Source organism: Eriocheir sinensis, chromosome 69 (genome assembly GCF_024679095.1).
Source record: "Eriocheir sinensis breed Jianghai 21 chromosome 69, ASM2467909v1, whole genome shotgun sequence".
Lineage (NCBI taxonomy): Eukaryota > Metazoa > Arthropoda > Malacostraca > Decapoda > Varunidae > Eriocheir > Eriocheir sinensis.
In genome coordinates, this window is record NC_066577.1 from 4,690,348 (window position 1) to 4,713,119 (window position 22,772).

At 48.4% G+C, this 22,772-nt stretch overlaps 2 protein-coding genes across 2 annotated transcripts in view; both read right to left on the reverse strand.

Moving 5' to 3' along the window:
* LOC126988429 (uncharacterized) overlaps window positions 1–21,684 on the reverse strand; it is a 36,873-nt gene extending 15,189 nt beyond the window's left edge. Inside the window, exons 1-2 of the mRNA XM_050846513.1 lie at window positions 21,129–21,684; window positions 20,931–21,029 (exon numbers count right to left, since the gene is read on the reverse strand). Coding sequence (XP_050702470.1) covers window positions 20,931–21,029; window positions 21,129–21,583 — 554 coding nt within the window. The 5' untranslated portion in view covers window positions 21,584–21,684. The remainder of the gene's footprint in view (window positions 1–20,930; window positions 21,030–21,128) is intronic.
* LOC126988430 (Krueppel-like factor 2) lies at window positions 2,217–10,748 on the reverse strand. The gene is made up of 2 exons (XM_050846514.1): window positions 10,571–10,748; window positions 2,217–3,349 (listed from the first exon to the last, which is right to left on the reverse strand). The coding sequence occupies exons 1-2, from the start codon at window positions 10,613–10,615 to the stop codon at window positions 2,450–2,452; spliced, it is 945 nt and encodes a 314-aa protein (XP_050702471.1). The 5' UTR covers window positions 10,616–10,748; the 3' UTR covers window positions 2,217–2,449.
* Window positions 21,685–22,772: the final 1,088 nt, after the last annotated feature.

Sequence of the window (22,772 nt, forward strand, 5' to 3'; positions counted from 1 at the left end):
GTCGAGTTTGTCCAAGTACTTTTTTACTTCTTGGTCGCATATTGAGTCAATTTCAGCGGCGTGATCTCACTCGGCGGGGCAGGGCTCTCGGGAATGGTTTCGATGTCCTCGACTGTGAATACGGATGCGAAGTTACTGTTGAGGATTCTGGCCATCTGTTTACTGTCCTGAGTTACAGATCCAGTCTCGTCTGTCAGGGACCAATATTGTATTTTACTTTCTTATTCGATCTTATGTACGTGAAGAATTTCTTGGGTTAGTTTTGATTTCGCGCGCTATTTGCTTTTCATAGTTGCGTTTGCTACTCGAATAAGGCTGCGACAAGCTCTGAGGCTGTTGTGGTACTGTGTGCTGGCTTCGGTAGCATTCTCTTTCATCAAATTATAATTCCTTTTTTAGGTTTACTGCCTTTTATTTCTCTGGTCATCCACGGTGGATCTACGGCCCCATTTACTCGCCTGGATTTCGTAGGCACTGTATCCTTCTATACTAGCAACTGCTTATCTTTGAAGACGTTCCACGCGTTGTCGATTGTATTGTCGGTGATGCCAAGTTGGTCCCAGGTCGTAGGGGGAAGCAGTGCACGGGCTAAGTTGAAGGAAGGAAGGAAGAAAGGAAGGAAGGAAGAAAGGAAGGAAGGAAGGAAGAAAGGAAGGAAGGAAGGAAGAAAGGAAGGAAGAAAGGAAGGAAGGAAGGAAGGAAGGAAGAAAGGAAGGAAGGAAGAAAGGAAGGAAGGAAGGAAGGAAGAAAGGAAGGAAGGGAAACATGAAAACATGGACTAGCAGGCAGCAGAAAGTGTGTTGGCTCATGACTAGGCTGCCTGCTTTCAACACATAGTAACTAACAGTCTAAGGAATAACTCCAACTACTACGACCACTACTACTACTGTTACTACTGACACTGACACTAATACTAGCCTATTGAAAATTATAATAACATTGATAATAATAATGATAATAATAGTAATAATAATAATAATAATAATAATAATAATAATAATAATAATAATAATAATAATAATAATAATAATAATAATAATAATAATAATGATAGTAATATAAATAATAATAATAATGGTAGTAACAACAACAACAACAATAACCAGGCGTAGGGCGACGCACACAAACAAACACACGCGTCACAACCTTTATTTGAAGAGTAAAAAAAAAAAATAACAAAAATTAAGCAAAAAATCTAGGGAAGCTTTGTTATCGCTGCGAGGGGGGGGGGGGTTGAAGTACAGGTTCATAACAGATTGGAGAAACAATGGGGGGCGGGGCGGGGCGGGGCGGGGCGGGGCGGGGTATTTTGGGATGGGGCGAGTGGGAATGAAACACTTTACGGGGCATGGCGAGACTTGGCAGGTCGGGAATGGGTTAGATGGGACGGGGCATGGGACTTGGTTTCCGGGGCGGGGCGGTGTGGGGTGGGGATGGGTGAGATGGGACGGGGCATGGGGCTTGGTTTTGGGGCGGGGGTGGGTGGGGTGGGGATGAGTAAGATGGGACAGGGCATGCTCACTGGTTTCCGGGGCGGGGCAGGGCGATAGGTGTTGATCACTTAGCTGGGGATGTCCATGTTTTTCCATAACACCTGAGCCTACGCCCCCCCTCCCCCCGCTCTGCCCCAAGGTCGGTATGGTAGGGGTGGTTGTTACTGGGGCAGCGAGTGTGTTGTCTTCGGGTAGCGGTGCGGCTGGGTGCGGCAGCGGGGCGGGGCGGGGCACAGGTCACAGTGACGCACGCCGCGGCTGCTGTGCCCCGTGTGCAGGCTGGTCACGACGTGGGAACACCGCTGATGACTTTTCACCCTCGCTGGGTTCTTGCGTTATGACGGTGCTGTGTGGCTGGCTGTGGCACCCTCGTCTGCTGCCTGGGCTGGGGTCCCCCGTGACGCCAGATGAAGGACCGCCTCCGCTGCGGCAAACAACCTCTGTGTCCTCGCCGCGCTGGTCACTGTGGTGGCTGTGACCAAGCTCTAAATAAAGGCTGTGACGAGCACCGTGTCCCACCTCCGCCGAAGCGTCGTCCAGTCCTCCCTGTTGGGTACTGCAGCCTCCAGGCTCCTGGAATCTGTTATGCAGCTTTTAAGTTGTTTTTCATCCTGCACTGGAAGAGGTGACCACTGCCTCAGACACACACACCCAGTGCCCGGCCCGGCCGTCACAGTGCCAGGTGCCGCTTCATGTGCAGGCTGAGGTGGCCGCTCACACAGCCTGCACTGGAAGAGGTGACCAGTGCCTCCCCGGCCGTCACAGTGCCAGGTGCCGCTTCATGTGCAGGCTGAGGTGGTCGGGGCGGCTGAAGGGTGGCCGCTCACACAGCCTGCACTGGAAGAGGTGACCAGTGCCTCCCCGGCCGTCACAGTGCCAGGTGCCGCTTCATGTGCAGGCTGAGGTGGTCGGGGCACAGCCTGCACTGGAAGAGGTGACCAGTGCCTCCCCGGCCGTCACAGTGCCAGGTGCCGCTTCATGTGCAGGCTGAGGTGGTCGGAGCGGCTGAAGGCTCGCTCGCACAGCCTGCACTGGAAGGGACGGTCGCCCGTGTGCTTGCGGTAGTGTCGCGTCAGCTCGTCGGAGCGCGCGAACCGCCAGCCGCAGCCGCGCCAGTCACACGTGTACGGCTTCTCGCCCGTGTGCGTGCGCAGGTGCGCCTTCAGGTGCGACGACTTGGCGTAGGTCTTGGCGCAGCCCGCCGCGGGGCAGGCGTGCACCACGGCGCGCCGCCGCGTCCACCGCCGCCGCCGCCGCGCCTTCACTGCGGCGGGTGGGGTTGAGGTGGAGGCGGTGGAGGCGGCGGCGGCGGCTGCAGCAGCGGTGGTAAGCGGCGGAGGGGGCGGAGGCGCAGGAGGGGCGGAAGCTTGGGCGGCGGGGGCGGCGGAGGGCCCCGGGCAGGCGGGGCGGGGGGGCGGCGTGCCCTGGATGTACACGGACGTGGCGTAGATGTTGTAGTGGTGGTCGGCGGGCGGCGGTGGGGGCGGCGGCTCCCCCGCGGGGCACATCGCCCCCCACTGGCCCTGCTGCTGCCCCAGCCCCGCCCCGCCCCAGCATGAGGGTCCGGCACCCCCCCAGCCCATGGGTTGCTGGGGCGGGGGCGGCGGCGGCGGCGGCGGCGGGGCGGGGGCCCACGGGTGCGCCTCCAGCTTGGCACGGCAGGCCAGCCCCGGGGGCAGGGGGCCACGCACCCCCGCTTCATGGTCCCCGGGGAAGTACTGCGGTGGGAAGGCGGCGGCGGCGGGGACGGCAGGCTCCTGGGACCAGGCGGGGCACGGCGCGGCGGCGGCGGCGGCCAGGGGCGGGGCGGCGACCCACGGCGGCCCGCTACTGCTGCTGCTGCTGCCTCGCCACACCTGCCGAGACACACACAGGGCTACACACACACACACACACACACACACACACACACACACACACACACACACACACACACACACACACACACACACACACACACACACACACACACACACACACACACACTAGGACGCCGATGAAGGCAGGGAAGGGAAGGGAAACTCAGAGTATGGTAAGGCAGGACAGAGCGGAGTATGGCATGGCAGGGCAGGGCAGGGAAGCGAATGGCAGGGCAGGGCTGGGCAGGGCAGGGCAAGGCAGGGCAGGGCAGGGCAGGGCAGGGTAGTGAATAGCAGGGCAGGGCAGGGCAGGGAGGAGCAGCCAGGGTGAACAGGGCGTTGGGACGGGCAGTCCAGCGCCTCGTGGCATTGCCCAGCGGGGAACCAAGAACTCTTTTGTCAGATTTTTAAACACGGTATTATATCATATAGTATTCATTAACAGTTCTGTGGCTGGTTTGGCTCTTTACCTCCAGTTTTGTGACGGAGTTAGTTATGTAGTCTGTTCACTTAAGTCCGACCCAAGCTGACAACATAAACCGCGGCCCCGCTGCACACGACTTTCTACTCTTGCTCATCCCCATACTGTCCAAACCCCTTATGCAAGAGTTAACCAGCATCTTCACTCTTTCATCCCTCACGCTGGTAAACTCTGGAACAATCTTCCTTCATCTGTATTTCTTCCTGCCTACGACTTGAACTCTTTCAAGAGGAGGGTATCAGGACACCTCTTCTCCCGAGATTGACCTCTCTTTCGGCCACCTCTTTTGATTCTTTTTTGGGAGCAGCGAGCAGCGGGCTTTTTTTATTATTGTTTCCTTTTTTTGTGCCCTTGAGCTGTCTCCTTTGTTGTAAAAAAAAAAATCACACAAACCATTTCATAATATATTTCAAAGCATTTGTGATCAGTTTATGCATCATCTATTTTGGGGGGTTTATATCATGGTATAAATTTTGGCCCGTCGCTGCTACACGGCAAAGCCACAGTGTTGTTAACGAAGACTAAGACCACGCTTGAAAAATGAGGCGTAATGCTTTGTGGCTAAGTCTATATACACCAAGTCAAGTCACTCTGCTTCGAAACTGCGACCGGTACGCGCAGGAGGCGGTTTTGGGGCGGAGCAGCGGGATGACGTCACTTGGAGCCAAAAAAAAAAATTCCCCCCAGTTCAGGGGTGACTAAAGTTGGGGCCGTGTGTGCACTCTGGATGTGCATTCTCGCCTTCTTTCACAGCGCGTTCAGGCAAGCCACTGACGAAAAAATATGTCTTTTTATTGTGCTATTGCGTGACTGTAATTTCAATAACTACAAACGGCGGTGTGGGGTGTGAGGGAGGGCACGTTGAGGTAATTGATTTAAATTAGTCCGCCTTTCCTCGTTTTCTCTAAATCCCTGTTTCTACATTCTCTAGTTTGGCTCCAAGCAACGTCACACATAAATCACGCCTCGGCCGTGTCTCCTCCCACAAACCTGCGCATGACTTGACTTGGTGTATATAGACTTTGGCTTTGTGGGTTTGGAAACAGTTGATGCGAAGGAGAAAACGTCTGAGGAGTTAGTGTTCTTGGATACGCGACCTCACACCAATTACATATTTCTACAGATCCAAAAAAGAGGTTAAGCGCATTCTAATGAGTTCTTTTTGACGTTCATGATACAGAGGCTTTGTCAAATTACCACCAGAGTCACAAAACTACCCCTGGAATGGCCCACTGCTCCACCGGTGCCAGATTGTCGTACTCAGAGCATAGTATTTTTCCGGTTTCTGACGCCTAACTATTGCCAAGAAACATCAGGCTTTAACTCTTTTAACGATAACTGTAAATGAGTTTCCTTATTGGAGCACAGGAGACAGTTTGGGGTAGGAAGTCGGGAAATATAATCGGCTGAGTGCGACAATCTGGCAACGTTGCACAGCTCCTACGAAAGCCTTGTCAAACGTTTCCACTCTCCCATCAGCTATTTCCAGAGCCCGAAAAGGTAACTATTTGGGTTCTCAGTCTTAAGTGTTTCTTTCACTACTACCGTCAGGGTCATAAACTATCCACGCAAAGGCCCACAGCTCCTACGAAAGCCTTGTCAAACGTGTGTCTTGTGTTGTCAAACGTTTACTCTCCCATCAGCTATTTCCAGAGCCCGAAAAGGCAATTATAGTCATCTCTCAAATAGTACGGCTTCCAATAGTTCGGTTTCAGTTTTATGTGGATTTTCATCGAAGATTTTTTTAGGATTTTTAAATTTCCCGACGAGTAGGAAGTTCAAAAATCCTTAAAATATCTTCCATGACAATCCGTATAAAACCGAAACCGAACTATTGAAAACCGTACTATTTGAGGGATGACTGTATTTGGGTTCTTAGTCTTAAGTGTTTCTTTCACTACTACCGTCAGGGTCATAAACTATCCACGCAAAGGCCCACAGCTCCTACGAAAGCCTTGTCAAACTTATGTTCCTGGCGACGAAATGTAGATATGGTTGATGTCAGAGTCTTCCGCCTCTAACATCAGGGCCATAAAACTACCCCTGGAAAGGCCCACAACCCCTACGAAAGCCTTGTCAAACTTATGTTCCTGGCGACGAAATGTAGATATGGTTGATGTTAGACTCTTCCGCCTCTAACATCAGGGCCATAAAACTACCCCTGGAAAGGCCCACAACCCCTACGAAAGCCTTGTCAAACTTATGTTCCTGGCGACGAAATGTAGATATGGTTGATGTCAGAGTCTTCCGCCTCTAACATCAGGGCCATAAAACTACCCCTGGAAAGGCCCACAGCTCCTACGAAAGCCTTGTCAAACTTATGTTCCTGGCGACGAAATGTAGATATGGTTGATGTTAGACTCTTCCGCCTCTAACATCAGGGCCATAAAACTACCCCTGGAAAGGCCCACAGCTCCTACGAAAGCCTTGCCAAATGTTCTTGTTTGTCCGACTCACGGCAGTATCTAATTAAATCCTTGGCAATATAGCTCCTACACAGCCCTGCCCCGCCTGCCTCTGTGTGTGTGTGTGTGTGTGTGTGTGTGTGTGTGTGTGTGTGTGTGTGTGTGTGTGTGTGTGTGTGCGCGCGCCTCGACCCGCACGCACACACACACACACACACACACACACACACACACACACTTAATCCATTATGTGCTAATTCTTGAACGACCAACTTTGCTTACTCTGCCAAAAAGGGAGGAAAGGGAGGGAGGGAGGGAAGGCAGGAGGGAGGGAGGGAAGAAGAAAAGGGGTAGGGAGGGAAGGAGGAATGGAAGAAAGGAAGGGAGGAGGTGAAAGGAAGGAGGAAGGGAAGGAAAGGAAGGAAGGAAAGGAGGGAAGGAAAGGAAAGGAAGGAAGGGAAGAAAGGGGAGGAAGGAAGGAAGGGAAGGAAAGAAAGGGGAGAAGGAAGGAAGGGAGGAAGGGAAAGGAAGGGAAGGAAGGAAGGAAGGGAAGGGAAGAAAGGAAGGGAAGGGAAGGGAAGAGAGGAGAGGGAAAGGAAGGAAGGAAGGGAAAGAAGAGGAAGGAAGGGAGGGGAGAAGAGAAGGAATCTTGAAAGGGAAGGAAGGAGGGAGGGGGAAAAGAGAGGGAGAGAGGGAAGGGAAGGGAAGGGTTTGAGAGGGGACACTAATTATACAGGTGGCATGCGTGGTCACGTGACGGGGGGCGGGGCAAGATGGCGGCATATGTGTACCTGTGTGTGCCTGTGTCTGCCGGGGTAACGCGTAAGTGATTGGCCCTCACTCACCGCTATAGGGCCGTGTTGACAGAGATTTACATAGATTTACATAGATGTGGCCAAGTGGGTAGCAAGCCGGCGTGGTGAACCCGAGGACGTTGGTTCGAGTCCCACTGGTACATGCTTCCCTTCCCTTCCCTTCCCTTCCTTTCCCTTACTTTCCCTACCCTTCCCTTCCTTTTCCTTCCCTTCCTTTGCATACTCTTCCCTTCCTTTCCCATCCCTTCCTTTATCTTCCCTTCCTTTCCCTTCCCTTCCCTACCCTTCCCTTCTCTTCCTTTCCCTACCCTTCCCATCCCTTCCCTTCCCATCCCTTCCTTTCCCTTCCCTTCCCGTCATTGTTCTCCCCTTCCCTTCCCTTCCCTTCCCTTCCTTTCCCTACCCTTCCCTTCCCTTCCTTTCCCTACCCTTCCCTTCCCTTCCCTTCCCTTCCCTTCCTTTCTCTTCCTTTCCCTTCCTTTCCCTTCCCTTCCCTACCCTTCCCTTCTCTTCCTTTCCCTACCCTTCCCATCCCTTCCCTTCCCATCCCCTCCTTTCCCTTCCCTTCCCGTCATTTTTCTCCCCTTCCCTTCCCTTCCCTTCCTTTCCCTACTCTTCACTTCCCTTCTTTTCCCTACCCTTTCCTTCCCTTCCTTTCCCTACTCTTTAAATCCCTTCCTTTCCCTTCTCTTCTCTTTCCTACCCTTCCTTTCTTTTCCTTTCCCTTCCCTTCCCGTCATTTTTCTCCCCTTCCCTTCCTTCCTTTCCTTTGCATACTCTTCCCTTCCCTTCCTTCCTTTGCTTTACCTTCCCCTTCCCTTCCCTTCCTTTCCCTTCCCTTCCTTTATCTTCCTTTCCCTTCCTTTCCTTTCTTTTCCCTTCCCTTCCCTTCCTTTCCCTTCCCTTCCCTTATCTTCCTTTCCCTTCCCTTCCTTTCCTTTCTTTTCCCTTCCCTTCCCGTCATTTTTCTCCCCTTCCCTTCCCTTCCCTTCCTTCATTTGCTTTGCCTTCCCTTTCCTTTCCTTCTCTTCCTTTCCCTTCCCTACCCTTCCTTTCCCTACTCTTTCCTTCCCTTCCTTTCCCTTCTCTTTCCATCCCTTCCTTCTCCTTCCTTTCCCTACTTTTTCCTTCCCTTCTTTTCCCTTCCCTTCCCGTCATTTTTCTCCCCTTCCCTTCCCTTCCCTTCCTCTCCCTACTCTTCCCTTCCCTTCTTTCCTTTGCTTTGCTTTCCCATCCCTTCCCATCCCTTCCCTTCCCTTCCCATCCCTTCCCATTCTTTTCTTTATCTTCCTTTCCCATCCCTTCCTTTCTCTTCCTTTCCCCTCCCTTCCCTTCCTTTTTCCACTCTTTCCTTCCCTTTCCTTCCCTTCCCTTCCCTTCCTTTCCCATCCCTTCCTTTCCCTTCCCTTCCCATCCCATCCCTTCCTTTATCTTCCTTTCCCATCCCTTCCTTTCTCTTCCTTTCCCCTCCCTTCCCTTCCTTTTTCCACTCTTTCCTTCCCTTCCCTTCCTTTCCCTTCCTTTCCTTTCCCTTCCCTACCGACGCTATAGGCAACAAATAAATAAATTTAAAAAAAACGAGCAGTATGGTTCAAAATTTAAATGGTCTGTCCTTAAACTTTAGTGAGGCGACATTAACCAGCCACCAAGACTTTGCGGTAATACTTTGAGAAATATAAAGATGGAGGAAGCGGCGGCCAGTCCTTCATCTGTATTTCCTCCTGCCTACGACTTGAACTCTTTCATGAGGAGGGTATCAGGGCACCTCTCCTCCCGAAACTGACCTATCTTTCGGCCACTCCTCTTAACTCTTTTGTAGGAACAGTGAGTAGCGGGCTTTTTAAAATGATTGTTTCCTTTTTTTTTGCCCTTGAACTGTTTCCTCTGCTGTAAGGGAAAAAATTCGTGTTGCACTGGACCACTGAAGGCGGGAGCTTATTCCATTCTCGCACTATAACGTTGGCGTGGAAATGCTTGATGCAGTTCGGATCTATTCACTAATTATTAAGAATTGTAACATTATTTCTCGCTCCAATCGTATCATGACCGTCATCGATCCTTAACCGTGTAGCAGCGACGGGCCAAATTTGTGGCTTTACCGTGTAGCAGCGACGGGCCAAATTTGTGGCTTTACCGTGTAGCAGCGACGGGCCAAATTTGTGGCTTTACCGTGTAGCAGCGACGGGCCAAATTTGTGGCTTTACCGTGTAGCAGCGACGGGCTAAATTTGTGGCTTTACCGTGTAGCAGTGACGGGCCAAATTTGTGGCTTTACCGTGTAGCAGTGACGGGCCAAATTTGTGGCTTTACCGTGTAGCAGTGACGGGCCAAATTTGTGGCTTTACCGTGTAGCAGCGACGGGCCAAATTTGTGGCTTTACCGTGTAGCAGCGACGGGCCAAATTTGTGGCTTTACCGTGTAGCAGCGACGGGACAAATTTGTGCCATGATATAAACCCCCAAAATAGATGATACATAAACTGATCACAAATGCTTTGATATATATTATGAAATGGTTTGTGTGAGGGGTGATTTTTTCTCATTTTTCTCGCTTGGAGGGACCATTAAGAAACATGATCCCTGCTGCTGCCACCGAGTTAATAGTTTTGATTAGTCCACATTTGTAAAGCCATTGAGTAATTTAAAACATCGAATCAGTTTTCCTTCGGAGGCGGCGTTGCTCAAGAGATGGCAGCTTAATCATATAGACGAATGGTTTGTTTTGATGATTGGAATTAGAAAAGTGAAGCCTCGATTATGAAATGTGTGGCGCAGAACTCAGATGTGTCCAGTGTGTTAATCACCACCTTTATTGAGAGAGAGAGAGAGAGAGAGAGAGAGAGAGAGAGAGAGACAGAGAGACACACACACACACACACACACACACACACACACACACACACACACACACACACACACACACACACACACACACACACACACACACACATACATACAGACAGACAGACAGACCAACAGACAGAAAGTGAAACACACACACACACACACACACACACACACACACACACACACACACACACACACACACACACACACATACATACATACAGACAGACAGACAGACCAACAGACAGAAAGAGAAACACACACACACACACACACACACACACACACACACACACACACACACACACACACACACACACACACACACACACACACACACATATGGACAGAGAGACAGACAGACAGAGAGAGAAACACACACACACACACACACACACACACACACACACACACACACACATATGGACAGAGAGACAGACAGACAGACCGACAGAGACAGAGAGAGAAACACACACACACACACACACACACACACACACACACACACACACACACACACACACACACACACACACACACACACACATATGTATACACACACATACATATAGACAGAAAGACAGACAGACAGATGGACAGACAGAGAGAGAAACACACACACACACACACACACACACACACACACACACACACACACACACACACACGTACATTACTGGCCTGATGATGGTGGTGGTGATGGTGGTGGTAGCTCATTACTTATCTTGGCGTTGAAATTCCCATTATTATTATTATTATTATTATTATTATTATTATTATTATTATTATTATTATTATTATTATTATTATTATTATTATTATTGTGTCCGTTTATACATGTTTTTTTCTTGTCTTCTTTTCTTTGCTCTTCTACTTCTTCTTCTTCTTCTTCTTCTTCTTCTTTTCTTGTTTTTTTTTTCTTACATTTTCTTAAACAATTGTTAATATTCACTTTTTTTCTCTATTTTTTCTTTTTTCTTTAATTTTTCACTTCCTTCTTTTTTTTCTTTTTCTCGTTCACTAAATCGATGTTATTGTTTTCTTTCTTTTCTCTCTCTCTCTCTCTCTCTCTCTCTCTCTCTCTCTCTCTCTCTCTCTCTCTCTCTCTCTCTCTCTCTCTCTCTCTCTCTCTCTCTCTCTCTCTCTCTCTCTCTCTCTCTCTCTCTCTCTCTCCTGTCTCCTTCCCTTCCTTCCTCCTTCCTCCTCCCTCCTTCCCTCCTCCCTCCCTCCCCTCCACGCCTCCTGCCCGCCCCCCAAAGATTCTCTCTCTCCTCTCTCTCTCTCTCTCTCTCTCCTCTCTCTCCTCTCTCTCTCTCTCTCTCTCTCTCTCTCTCTCTCTCTCTCTCTCTCTCTCCCATTTAGATATTCTCTCTCTCTCTCTCTCTCTCTCTCTCTCTCTCTCTCTCTCTCTCTCTCTCTCTCTCTCTCTCTCTCTCTCTCTCTCTCTCTCTCTCTCTCTCTCTCTCTCTCTCTCTCTTCTCAGTCTATCTTTATTCATCAGAGAGAGAGAGAGAGAGAGAGAGAGAGAGAGGCACTTTACATAGCGGGTTCGTTCGTTCGCAAACCAATCCCAAAATACTACTAAAATCTCCTCTCTCTATTGACTGCAGCGTTCACAGAGGAGGAAAGAGGAAACTTGATAGGCCTGTACAGGGAATCTCTATTGTATCTGCTGCAGTAGGGTAAAGTTGACCGTTATGAAGAGCATAGTGTGGTTTGGGCGCCGGCAAAGACATGGTAGCAGCGGGGATCATGTTTCTTAATAGTCCCTCTAAGCGAGAAAAGTGAGAAAAAATCACCCCTCACACAAACCATTTCATAATATATATCAAAGCATTTGTGATCAGTTTATGCATCATCTATTTTGGGGGGGTTAAATCATGGCACAAATTTGGCCCGTCGCTGCTACACAGTAAAGCCACAAATTTGGCCCGTCGCTGCTACACGGTAAAGCCACAAATTTGGCCCGTCGCTGCTACACGGTGAAGCCACAAACTGGGCCCGTCGCTGCTACACGGTAAAGCCACAAACTGGGCCCGTCGCTGCTACACGGTAAAGCCACAAATTTGGCCCGTCGCTGCTACACGGTAAAGCCACAAATTTGGCCCGTCACTGCTACACGGTGAAGCCACAAACTGGGCCCGTCGCTGCTACACGGTAAAGCCACAAACTGGGCCCGTCGCTGCTACACGGTAAAGCCACAAATTTGGCCCGTCGCTGCTACCGGGTTAGTATTTATTGACAGTTCTGTGGGGCTTTGGGTTCTGGGTTCATTGAGGCGTAGTTAGTCAGAAGTGTTGAGTTTTCACGGAGTTAAGTCTACATAATACAATCTCAGTCGTACAAAGTGATGTAAGAAATCAATGAAACCAACTAACCACTCCTTGAAAAACGGGTCAAAGAATCAGCCACAGTAGTGATGACGAGGGAGCTGAACTGAGCTGACCTATATGTCCAGCGTCCTATCCTCTGTAGCGGCCGCCAGATCCTTCAAATACGAGGGTTTGGCCAGCTTCATCACAGACACCATTTTTTTCTGCCTATAGCGCCGGTAGGTTGTCTTGAGGGGCCTCTTGACGACCCCAGCCCTAACCTAACCTAACCTAACCTAACCTGACCTAACCTGACCTAACCTGACCTGTAGCGGCCGCCAGATCCTTGGAATATGAGGGTTTGGCCAGCTTCATCACAGACACCATTTTTTTCTGCCTATAGCGCCGGTAAGTTGTCTTGAGGGGCCTCTTGACGATCCCAGCCCTAACCTAACCTAACCTAACCTAACCTAACCTAACCTAACCTAACCTAACCTAACCTAACCTAACCTAACCTAACCTAACCTAACCTAACCTAACCTAACCTAACCTAACCTGACCTAACTTAACCTAACCTAATCTAACCTAACCTGACCTGACCTAGCTGTCCCCCGGTGCTGATGCTGATACAATGGTGTTTTAATGTGCAAATTCTTGAATGATCAACTTTCCTTACTCTGCCAAAAAGGGAGGAAAGAAGGGAGGGAAGGAGGGAAGGAAGGAGAAAAGGGGGAGGGAGGGAAGGAAGAACGGAAGAAAGGGATAAAGAGGTAAGAAGAGAGAAGGAGTGGAGGGAAGGGAAAGGAAGGGAAGGGAAGGCAAGGGAAATGAAAGGAAGGGAAGGGAATTAAGGAAAGAGGAAGACAGAAAAACACTATTATATCAGGACCAATTTAAATTTCTCGCGACCCTGGTGGTAGTCTGACTCTTCTGTACCATGAACCTAAGAAACACACATTTGACAAGGCTTTCGTGGGAGTTATGGGCATTTCCAGGGGTAACTTCATGACCCTGGTGGTAGTGTGACTCTTCTTCTGTACCATGAACCTAAGAAACACACATTTGACAAGGCTTTCGTGGGAGTTATGGGCATTTCCAGGGGTAGCTTCATGACCCTGGTGGTAGTCTGACTCTTCTTCTGTACCATGAACCTAAGAAACACACATTTGACAAGTCTTTCGTGGGAGTTTTGGGCATTTCCAGGGGTAGCTTTATGACCCTGGTGGTAGTTTGACCCTTCTTCTGTACCATGAACCTAAGAAACACACATTTGACAAGGCTTTCGTGGGAGTTTTGGGCATTTCCAGGGGTAGCTTCATGACCCTGGTGGTAGTCTGACTCTTCTTCTGTACCATGAACCTAAGAAACACACATTTTACAAGGCTTCGTGGGAGTTATGGGCATTTTCAGGGGTAGCCTCATGACCCTGGTGGTAGGCTGACTCTTCTTCTGTACCATGAACCTAAGAAACACATATCTGACAAGGCTTTCGTGAGAGTTTTGGGGCATTTTCAGGGGTAGCTTCATGACCCTGGTGGTAGGTTGACTCTTCTTCTGTACCATGAACCTAAGAAACACACATTTAACAAGTCTTTCGTGGGAGTTATGGGCATTTCCAGGGGTAGCTTCATGACCCTGGTGGTCATGAAGCTACCCCTACACATTTGACCTAAGAAACACATTTGACAAGGCTTTCGTGAGAGTTTTGGGGCATTTTCAGGGGTAGCTTCATGACCCTGGTGGTAGTGTGACCCTTCTTCTGTACCATGAACCTAAGAAACATACATTTAACTAGGCTTTCGTGAGAGTTTTGGGGCATTTTCAGGGGTAGCTTCATGACCCTGGTGGTAGTCTGACTCTTCTTCTGTACCGTGAACCTAAGAAACACACATTTGACAAGGCGTTCGTGGGAGTTATGTTCATTTCCAGGGGTAGCTTCATGACCCTGGCGGTAGGCTGACCCTTCCTCTGTACCATGAACCTAAGAAACACACATTTGGCAAGGCTTTCGTGGTTACAAGGTCCCTTCACTCTGTTCGTCTTAAGAATTTACACTAAAACAATACCAATGAATTAAAAGGGAAGATCAGCAGGCTCCATTCTTTTACAACAAAGGAGACGGCTCAAGGGCAATAAAGAGAGTATAGAAAAAAAATCCCGCTACTCACCGCTCCCATAACAGACATGAGTATCGAGTGGCCGAAAGAGAGGTCAATTTCGGGTGGAGAGATGTTTTGATGTTTTGGCCCAGTGTTACCAACGTCATCATCAACATCAACATCTTTTTTATTGTTTTTTTCTCGTGTTGTTGTTTTTTTCTGTTTTTTTTTCTCGTTTTCTTTTTCTTGTTTTTTTATTTATTTTGTTATCTTGTTTTTGTTTTTATTGTTTTTCTTTTTCTTCTTCTTCTTCTTCTTCGTCTTCCTCTTCTTCTTCTTCTTCTTCGTCTTCCTCTTATTATTATTATTATTATTATTATTATTATTATTATTATTATTATTATTATTATTATTACTTTCATTATTATTGTTGTTTTTGTTGTTCCTCTTTGTTCTTTTTTTCTTTTAGACTTTGTAATTATTGTATATTTCTCTTGTTTTTGTCTGTCTTTCTATCTATCTGTCTATCTCTCTGGTTATGTGTGTGTGTGTGTGTGTGTGTGTGTGTGTGTGTGTGTGTGTGTGTGTGTGTCTGTCTGTCTGTCTGTCTGTATGCATCTCTCTCTCTCTCTCTCTCTCTCTCTCTCTCTCTCTCTCTCTCTCTCTCTCTCTCTCTCTCTCTCTCTCTCTCTCCCAAGCACAGGGTAAGCGACACCCGCCCTTCTTGTTCTCTCAGGCGTGAAGAACCACCAGCCAATCACAGCGCAGCACGGGAAAACGTTCAGCCAATCAAAACCCAGCATTCCCGGCACCGCTCAGCCAATGGGGAGCGAGGAAGTAGCGGGCGGGGGCGGCGGGCCAATGGGAGCGCGAGATTCCGCCTACGTCACCGGCTCTCGACCAATCATAATTCGAGGTTTGTTTTGGGGATGTTTTTCGATGTCTTGGGATGAGTTATGTGTGTGTGTGTGTGTGTGTGATTTTGTTTCTTTGAGTTGTCTGTTTTACTTATTATTATTATTAGTAGTAGTAGTAGTAGTAGTAATAGTAGTAGTAGTAGTAGTAGTAGTAGTAGTAGTAGTAGTAGTAGTAGTAGTAGTAGTAGTAGTAGTAGTAACAGTAGTAGTAGTAGTAGTAGCAGGAGGAGGAAGAGGAGAAGAAGGAGGAGGAGGAGGAGGAGAAGGAGGAGGAGGAGGAGGAGCACCATCAGTAGTAGTAGTAGTAGTAGTAGTAGGAGGAGGAGGAGGAGGAGACGTACCATAATCATCATCATCATCATTATCATCATCATCAGTAATGTCCCGTCACCACCCGGCAGACAGGTGCATGCCGGAGTACTTCCCGGCACCACCATCCCCTGGGCCGCGTCGCTAACAAGGCGGCCGCGCGCGTGCCCTGGCGTGAAGGTGTGCCCCGCGCCGCGCCACTCACCGCCCGCCGCTCCGCTCACGCCCCGCGGCTACCTACTAAACAAATAACATCCCTAAGTCTATATATACCAAGTCAAGTCACTGATTCAAAACCGTGACCGGTACGCGCAGGAGGCGGTTTTGGGGCGGAGCACCGAGATGACGTCACTTGGAGCCAAAAAAAAAATACCCGCCAGTTCAGGGGTGACTAAAGTTGGGGCCGTATGTGCACTCTGGATGAACATTCTCGCCTTCTTTCACAGCGCGTTCAGGCAAGCCACGGACGAAAAAATATGTCTTTTTATTGTGCTATTGCGTGACTGTAATTCCAATGCCTACAAACGGCGGTGTGGGGTGTGAGGGAGGGCATGTTGAAGCGATTGATTTAAATTAGTCCGCCTTTCTTCGTTTTCTCTAAATCCCTGTTTCTACATTCTCTAGTTTGGCTCCAAGCAGTGTCACGCATAAACCACGCCTCGGCCGTGTCTCCTCCCACAAACCTGCGTATGACTTGACCTGCTGTATATAGACTTAGCAGCAAACACAACACATTGCAGCACACGAAACTCCCAGGTGACAAACAAACACATTGGCCGGTACTTTTTAACATATCAGCGCCATCTTTTCTGCCTTTCCTTCCTGCTAATACTAATGACACGGATACTAGACCACATCCCATCACATTACAGCCCCATCATTCCTCCCTTCCCTTTTCCCACCTCCTGCTTCCAAAGAGTGCTTAGTGGTCTTCATTAGTTTTCCTTTGTTTACCTCTTAGGCCCCCTTCACAATGTTCCGACTCTGGGCCACGACAACCCACGACTCTAGGGTATACGAGGTCTTGAGTCTGAAATGTTGATGTGAATGGGTCGCACATGGTCGGAAAGAGGTCTAGAAATGGTCGCCGGTTGCTGACTCGGCACAGTGTGAAGGGGGCCTAAAAGTCGCTGGGTTGTCGTGGCCCAGCAAGTTTGTAAGCTCCCTAATCATACACAAAATACGACGAAAATTCCTTGTATAGTGTTTGACGTTGCTATAAAAAGGAGGAAAAGTTGGAAAGTTTCGTTTAGTCGGCGCAACATCTGTGGTCATATGCCGGAGAGAGACAGACGGGGAAGGAATTACAGGAGAAGGGAACAGACCCCAGGAGACGGGACACAACCCCCGATTAATACCTGGTACCCATTCACTGCTGGGTGGACAGGGGTATAAAAAGGAGGAAATTTGACGAAACTCTACATTAAAGTTCATTAGTATCTGGTATTGAGTAGAAATAACGAACCATTGTAGAGACGATAGTTTGGTTGGGGCGCTGACAATGACCCTGTGTTGAACTGTGGAACCGGCCCTTAGTCTGTCCCTAGTGTTGGAGTGTCCCATCATAATATTGTCCCATCATCCCTCCCTTCCCTTGTCCATATCCCATCATAATATTGTCCCATCATCCCAGCCTTCCCTTGTCCATATCCCATCATAATATTGTCCCATCATCCCTCCCTTCCCTTGTCCATATCCCATTATAATATTGTCCCATCATCCCAGCCTTCCCTTGTCCATATCCCATCATAATATTGTCCCATCATCCCAGCCTTCCCTTGTCCATATCCCATCATAATATTGTCCCATCATCCCAGCCTTCCCTTGTCCATATCCCATCATAATATTGTCCCATCATCCCTCCCTTCCCTTGTCCATATCCCATCATAATCTTGCCCCATCATTCTATCCTTCAAGACACCTCTCCACCCGAAATTGACCTCTCTTTTGGCTATTCTTTATTTTTGTCTTTTATGGGAGCGGCAAGACCCGAAGTTGACCTCTCTTTGGCTACTCTTTATTTTTGTCTTTTATGGGAGCGGCAAGACCCGAAGTTGACCTCTCTTTGGTTAGTCTTTACTTTTGTCTTTTATGGGAGCGGCAAGACCCGAAGTTGACCTCTCTTTGGTTAGTCTTTACTTTTGTCTTTTATGGGAGCGGCAAGACCCGAAGTTGACCTCTCTTTGGTTAGTCTTTACTTTTGTCTTTTATGGGAGCGGCAAGACCCGAAGTTGACCTCTCTTTGGTTAGTCTTTACTTTTGTCTTTTATGGGAGCGGCGAGTAGCGATCTTTTTCATTTTTTTGCACTTATTTGTTGCCCTTGACCCGTTTTCTTTGATGTAAAAATATAACAGTGCCCCGTGTTGTGCTTGAGACGCCCCAGCATATATAGGAACGACAGCAACACTCAAGACTATCGCTAATGCACTGAGCCTTTACATTTTGGTGAGTGTATACCATCAATGAAGGTTCTTGAATCTGTTAACCGTTTTTAAGTGTTATTTTTTTTAAGTGGTGCGTGTGAAGTGATTTGGTTAAGGTGCGAACTTATAAACGGTTAACAAATCGACACTTATCTGGCCCGTATGTGAAAAAAAATGATGGAATATTGAACGATTAGCGGCGAAGTGTAATTGTTCCGTGATTCACTGTTGCCAAAACCTGTCAGCGTGAAACAACATTTTTTTTTTTTTTTTTTTTTTTTTTTTTTTTTACATCTCTGCCTATAGCGTCGGTAGGCTTTCTTTAGGGGCCTGGTGGTCGGCTCAAGCCCGTTATGACGCAGGCAAGTTTTTTATAGTGGCGTCAGTTAAGCTTGCCTCATGCTGCCCCCCGGAACTCGTTTTTGATCCACTTGGACGGTTTCCTCTAGAGTCCGGGTTGATGGGTGGTCTTCAGGACAGCATGTGGGTAGTCTTAGGCCACTCGGCGGTGACTGAAAAATCCCAGGTGGTAGCGTGGGGATTCGAACCGACGTTGTCCATGGCGTGGTGACTGTGGGGCCCGCTCGCTACCACTCAGCCACCGCCTACCCAAGATGGTCAACACAAACACTTCCCTCGCCAGGAGATTAACCTTTTCCTATTATTATTTGTTGCAGAAGAAGTAGGTTAAGGAAATAAAAGACCGCTATGTACTGCCCCTACAAAGAAAATAGAATGAGGTCAAAAAGAGAGGCCCAATTTCAGATGGAGAGTTGTCTTGATCCTCCCCTCTCGTGAAAGAGTTCAAGACGTAGGCAGCAAATGCATATAGGAAATGCAGGCTCTGCCCATCTCTGTAACACATGTGGGGAAGTTTGCTTCGGTGCGGCTGGCAGGCCTTTGTGGTGTCTGCCTAAGTCTATATACACCAGGTCAAGTCATACGCAGGTTTGTGGGAGGAGACACGGCCAAGGCGTGGCTTATGCGTGACACTGCTTGGAGCCAAACTAGAGAATGTAGAAACAGGGATTTAGAGAAAACGAAGAAAGGCGGACTAATTTAAATCAATCACTTCATCATGCCCTCCCTCACACCCCACACCGCCGTTTGTAGGCATTGAAATTACAGTCACGCAATAGCACAATAAAAAGGCATATTTTTTCGTCAGTGGCTTGCCTGAACGCGCTGTGAAAGAAGGCGAGAATGCACATCCAGAGTGCACATACGGCCCCAACTTTAGTCACCCCTGAACTGGCGGGGATTTTTTTTTTTTTTTTTTTTTTTTTTTTTGGCGCCAAGTGACGTCATCCCGCTGCTCCGCCCCAAAACCGCCTCCTGCGCGTACCGGTCGCAGTTTTGAAGCAGAGTGACTTGACTTGGTATATATATATATATATATATATATATAGAGAGAGAGAGAGAGAGAGAGAGAGAGAGAGAGAGAGAGAGAGAGAGAGACTTAGGTGTTTGCGGTCAGCCTGTCTGTGTAGACGTTTGTAGTGTATTACTTACGAACACAACTGCTAAACGCTTTCGCGATGCAGCGGCTAGCGATCTACGGGTCTGCGTTCGACTCCCGGCCCGGGCAGTCGGCGTGCACCTCAGCCAGCTGTTCATCCTCCCTTTCGGGCTGGTCGATAAATGGGTACCTGGGGAAGGTAACCTGTGGTAACCCGGTGTCACACTGGCCCTGTGTCCCGGGGTGACGGGCTCCCTCCCACCACAGGCTCAATGGGCCAGCGGGACGGAGATGAGCACCGCCGCCACGCGCAGCTATTTTTTTTTTATTTTTTTTTTTACAGTATAGAAAACACTTCAAGGGCAAAAAAAAAAAAAATGAAATAATAATGAAAAAAAAAAAAAGCCCGCTACTCACTGCTCGTACAAAAAGCTCAGAGGAGTGGCCAAAAGATAGGTCAATTTCGGGAGGAGAGGTGACCTGATACGTATGCTCCCAACTTTACTCACAAGTGCCAACGATGTGCCGCCCTAAGTCTCTCTACACCAAGTCAAGTCACTCTGCTACAAAACTGCGACCGGTACGCGCAGGAGGCGGTTTTGGGGCGGAGCAGCGGGATGACGTCACTTGGAGCTAAAAAAATAAAATACCCGCCAGTTCAGGGGTGACTAAAGTTGGGGCCGTGTGTGCACTCTGGATGTACATTCTCGCCTTCTTTCACAGCGCGTTCAGGCAAGCCACTGATGAAAAAAATGTCTTTTTATTGTACTATTGCGTGACTGTAATTCCAATGCCTACAAACGGCGGTGTGGGGTGTGAGGGAGGGCATGTTGAAGTGATTGATTTAAATTAGTCCGCCTTTCTTCGTTTTCTCTAAATCCCTGTTTCTACATTCTCTAGTTTGGCTCCAAGCAGTGTCACGCATAAGCCACGCCTCGGCCGTGTCTCCTCCCACAAACCTGCGTATGACTTGACTTGGTGTATATAGACTTAGGTGTCGCCAGCCTAGCCACCAGCAGCGGCACCCGCGCCACAGGACGGCGGCACTCCGGGACCCGGCACTGAAAGTTGTCCTCTCTTCTGGCCTCTCAGTCTTGACTCCTTCACGGGGGCAGCGCTGTGGCGGACTCTTGCTTTCCCTTTGTTACGCCCTGGAGCTGTTTCCACTGATATCAAAAGAGTACATAACACTATTACGAAAGGGAACTATTGGTAGGGAACTATAGGTAGGGAACTATAGGAGCTGTTTCCACTGATATCAAAAGAGTACATAACACTATTACGAAAGGAAACTGTTGGTAGGGAACTATAGGAGCTGTTTCCACTGATGTTAACCCCTTGACTGCGAAGTTCCTACCAGAAGATATCACCAAGCAACAGAAATGGAACAAAAAGTGTCTGCTACAATTCAATGAAGAAAAATGTAAAGTCATGTATCTTGGGAGGGGATATCCAGCACACCAATACCACATGGGAAACACTCCACTATCCACCACAGAGGCAGAGAAAGACCTGGGAGTGTATGTTACCCGGCTACCAGTGAAGGGATATCCAGCACACCAATACCACATGGGAAACACTCCAATATCCACCACAGAGGCAGAGAAAGACCTGGGGGTGTATGTTACCCGGCTACCAGTGAAGGGATATCCAGCACACCAATACCACATGGGAAACACTCCACTATCCACCACAGAGGCAGAGAAAGACCTGGGAGTGTATGTTACCAGGCTACCAGTGAAGGGATATCCAGCACACCAATACCACATGGGAAACACTCCACTATCCACCACAGAGGCAGAGAAAGACCTGGGAGTGTATGTTACCAGGCTACCAGTGAAGGGATATCCAGCACACCAATACCACATGGGAAACACTCCACTATCCACCACAGAGGCAGAGAAAGACCTGGGGGTGTATGTTACCAGGCTACCAGTGAAGGGATATCCAGCACACCAATACCACATGGGAAACACTCCACTATCCACCACAGAGGCAGAGAAAGACCTGGGAGTGTATGTTACCAGGCTACCAGTGAAGGGATATCCAGCACACCAATACCACATGGGAAACACTCCACTATCCACCACAGAGGCAGAGAAAGACCTGGGAGTGTATGTTACCAGGCTACCAGTGAAGGGATATCCAGCACACCAATACCACATGGGAAACACTCCACTATCCACCACAGAGGCAGAGAAAGACCTGGGAGTGTATGTTACCCGGCTACCAGTGAAGGCCAAATCCGTGCCAATCTCAGCGGATGGGTTAAAAGAGTACATAACATTATTACGAAAGGGAGCTTGGTGACACTGACGGCACGAGACTTGGGGTAACCTTCACACCGCGCCCCCCAAAACAGAGGCAAATAAAAAGACTAGGTTAAATGTTAAAGTTGAAGTTAGTTAAAGTTAGAAGAGTTATAGTTAAAACATTTGATGGCGAGTATATTAGAGATGGATAAAGTAATGATTTCGTAGTATATTAAATAAAAAAACGTGAATGTGTGTGTGTGTGTGAGAGAGAGAGAGAGAGAGAGAGAGAGAGAGAGAGAGAGAGAGAGAGAGAGAGACAAAAAAATAAGAATATGGAAACACTGAAATGATTGATGGAAGTTGGATTGTATCTCTCTCTCTCTCTCTCTCTCTCTCTCTCTCTCTCACCCATACATTCACATAAGAGATGATATCGGAATATATGTATACATGCTAATATATACGCATGTACGTTTCTGTGTATGTATGTATGTGTGTGTGTGTATGTGTGTGTGTGTGTGGTTGAAGTTCTTATAATAGACGTACAGAGCAATAGGATGTACACACACACACACACACACACACACACACACACACACACACACACACGGACAATGTTGCCATACACGCCTCCCCCCTTAACCACAACACCACTGACACACATTCGGCCATAGACACACTTCGGTTCAAACCCTCGTCCTACCCACGCCATCACCCGCCACCACTAACCACTAACACCAACCACTAACCAGACCTTTTTGGAGTGTTAGTGGTGAGTGTGAGGCTTTGTAAGTGGTTAGGTAAGTGGGTGTAAGTGTCTGAGCCGAAGTGTGTGAGGTGCCGGATTCGCCTATGTCGGCTTGGGCGTGATCCGCTAACCTCCAGTGACCTTTTTTTACGTGGGTCAGAGGGCAGACACTCCTCCCTCCTCCTCCTCCTCCTCGATCCTTGGCTATAAATAATTCCTTCGCCTTTTTCTCTCCGTCTCATTTTCTTTATTTTTTTCTTCTTTTTTTCTTGCTTTCTTTTTGTTTTTTTGTTTTTGTTTTGTTTTTATTTCTGCCTTTTTTTAATCTCTCTCTCTCTCTCTCTCTCTCTC

Excerpts from the sequence above, each read along its gene's own strand:
- LOC126988430 (XM_050846514.1), bottom strand. The coding sequence starts at position 10,615 with ATGAGCTACCACCACCATCACCACCACCATCATCAGGCCAGTAAT. Across the intron at positions 3,350-10,570 it reads ACCATCATCAGGCCAGTAAT|GTGTGGCGAGGCAGCAGCAG; the intron begins GTACGTGTGTGT and ends GTGTCTCGGCAG.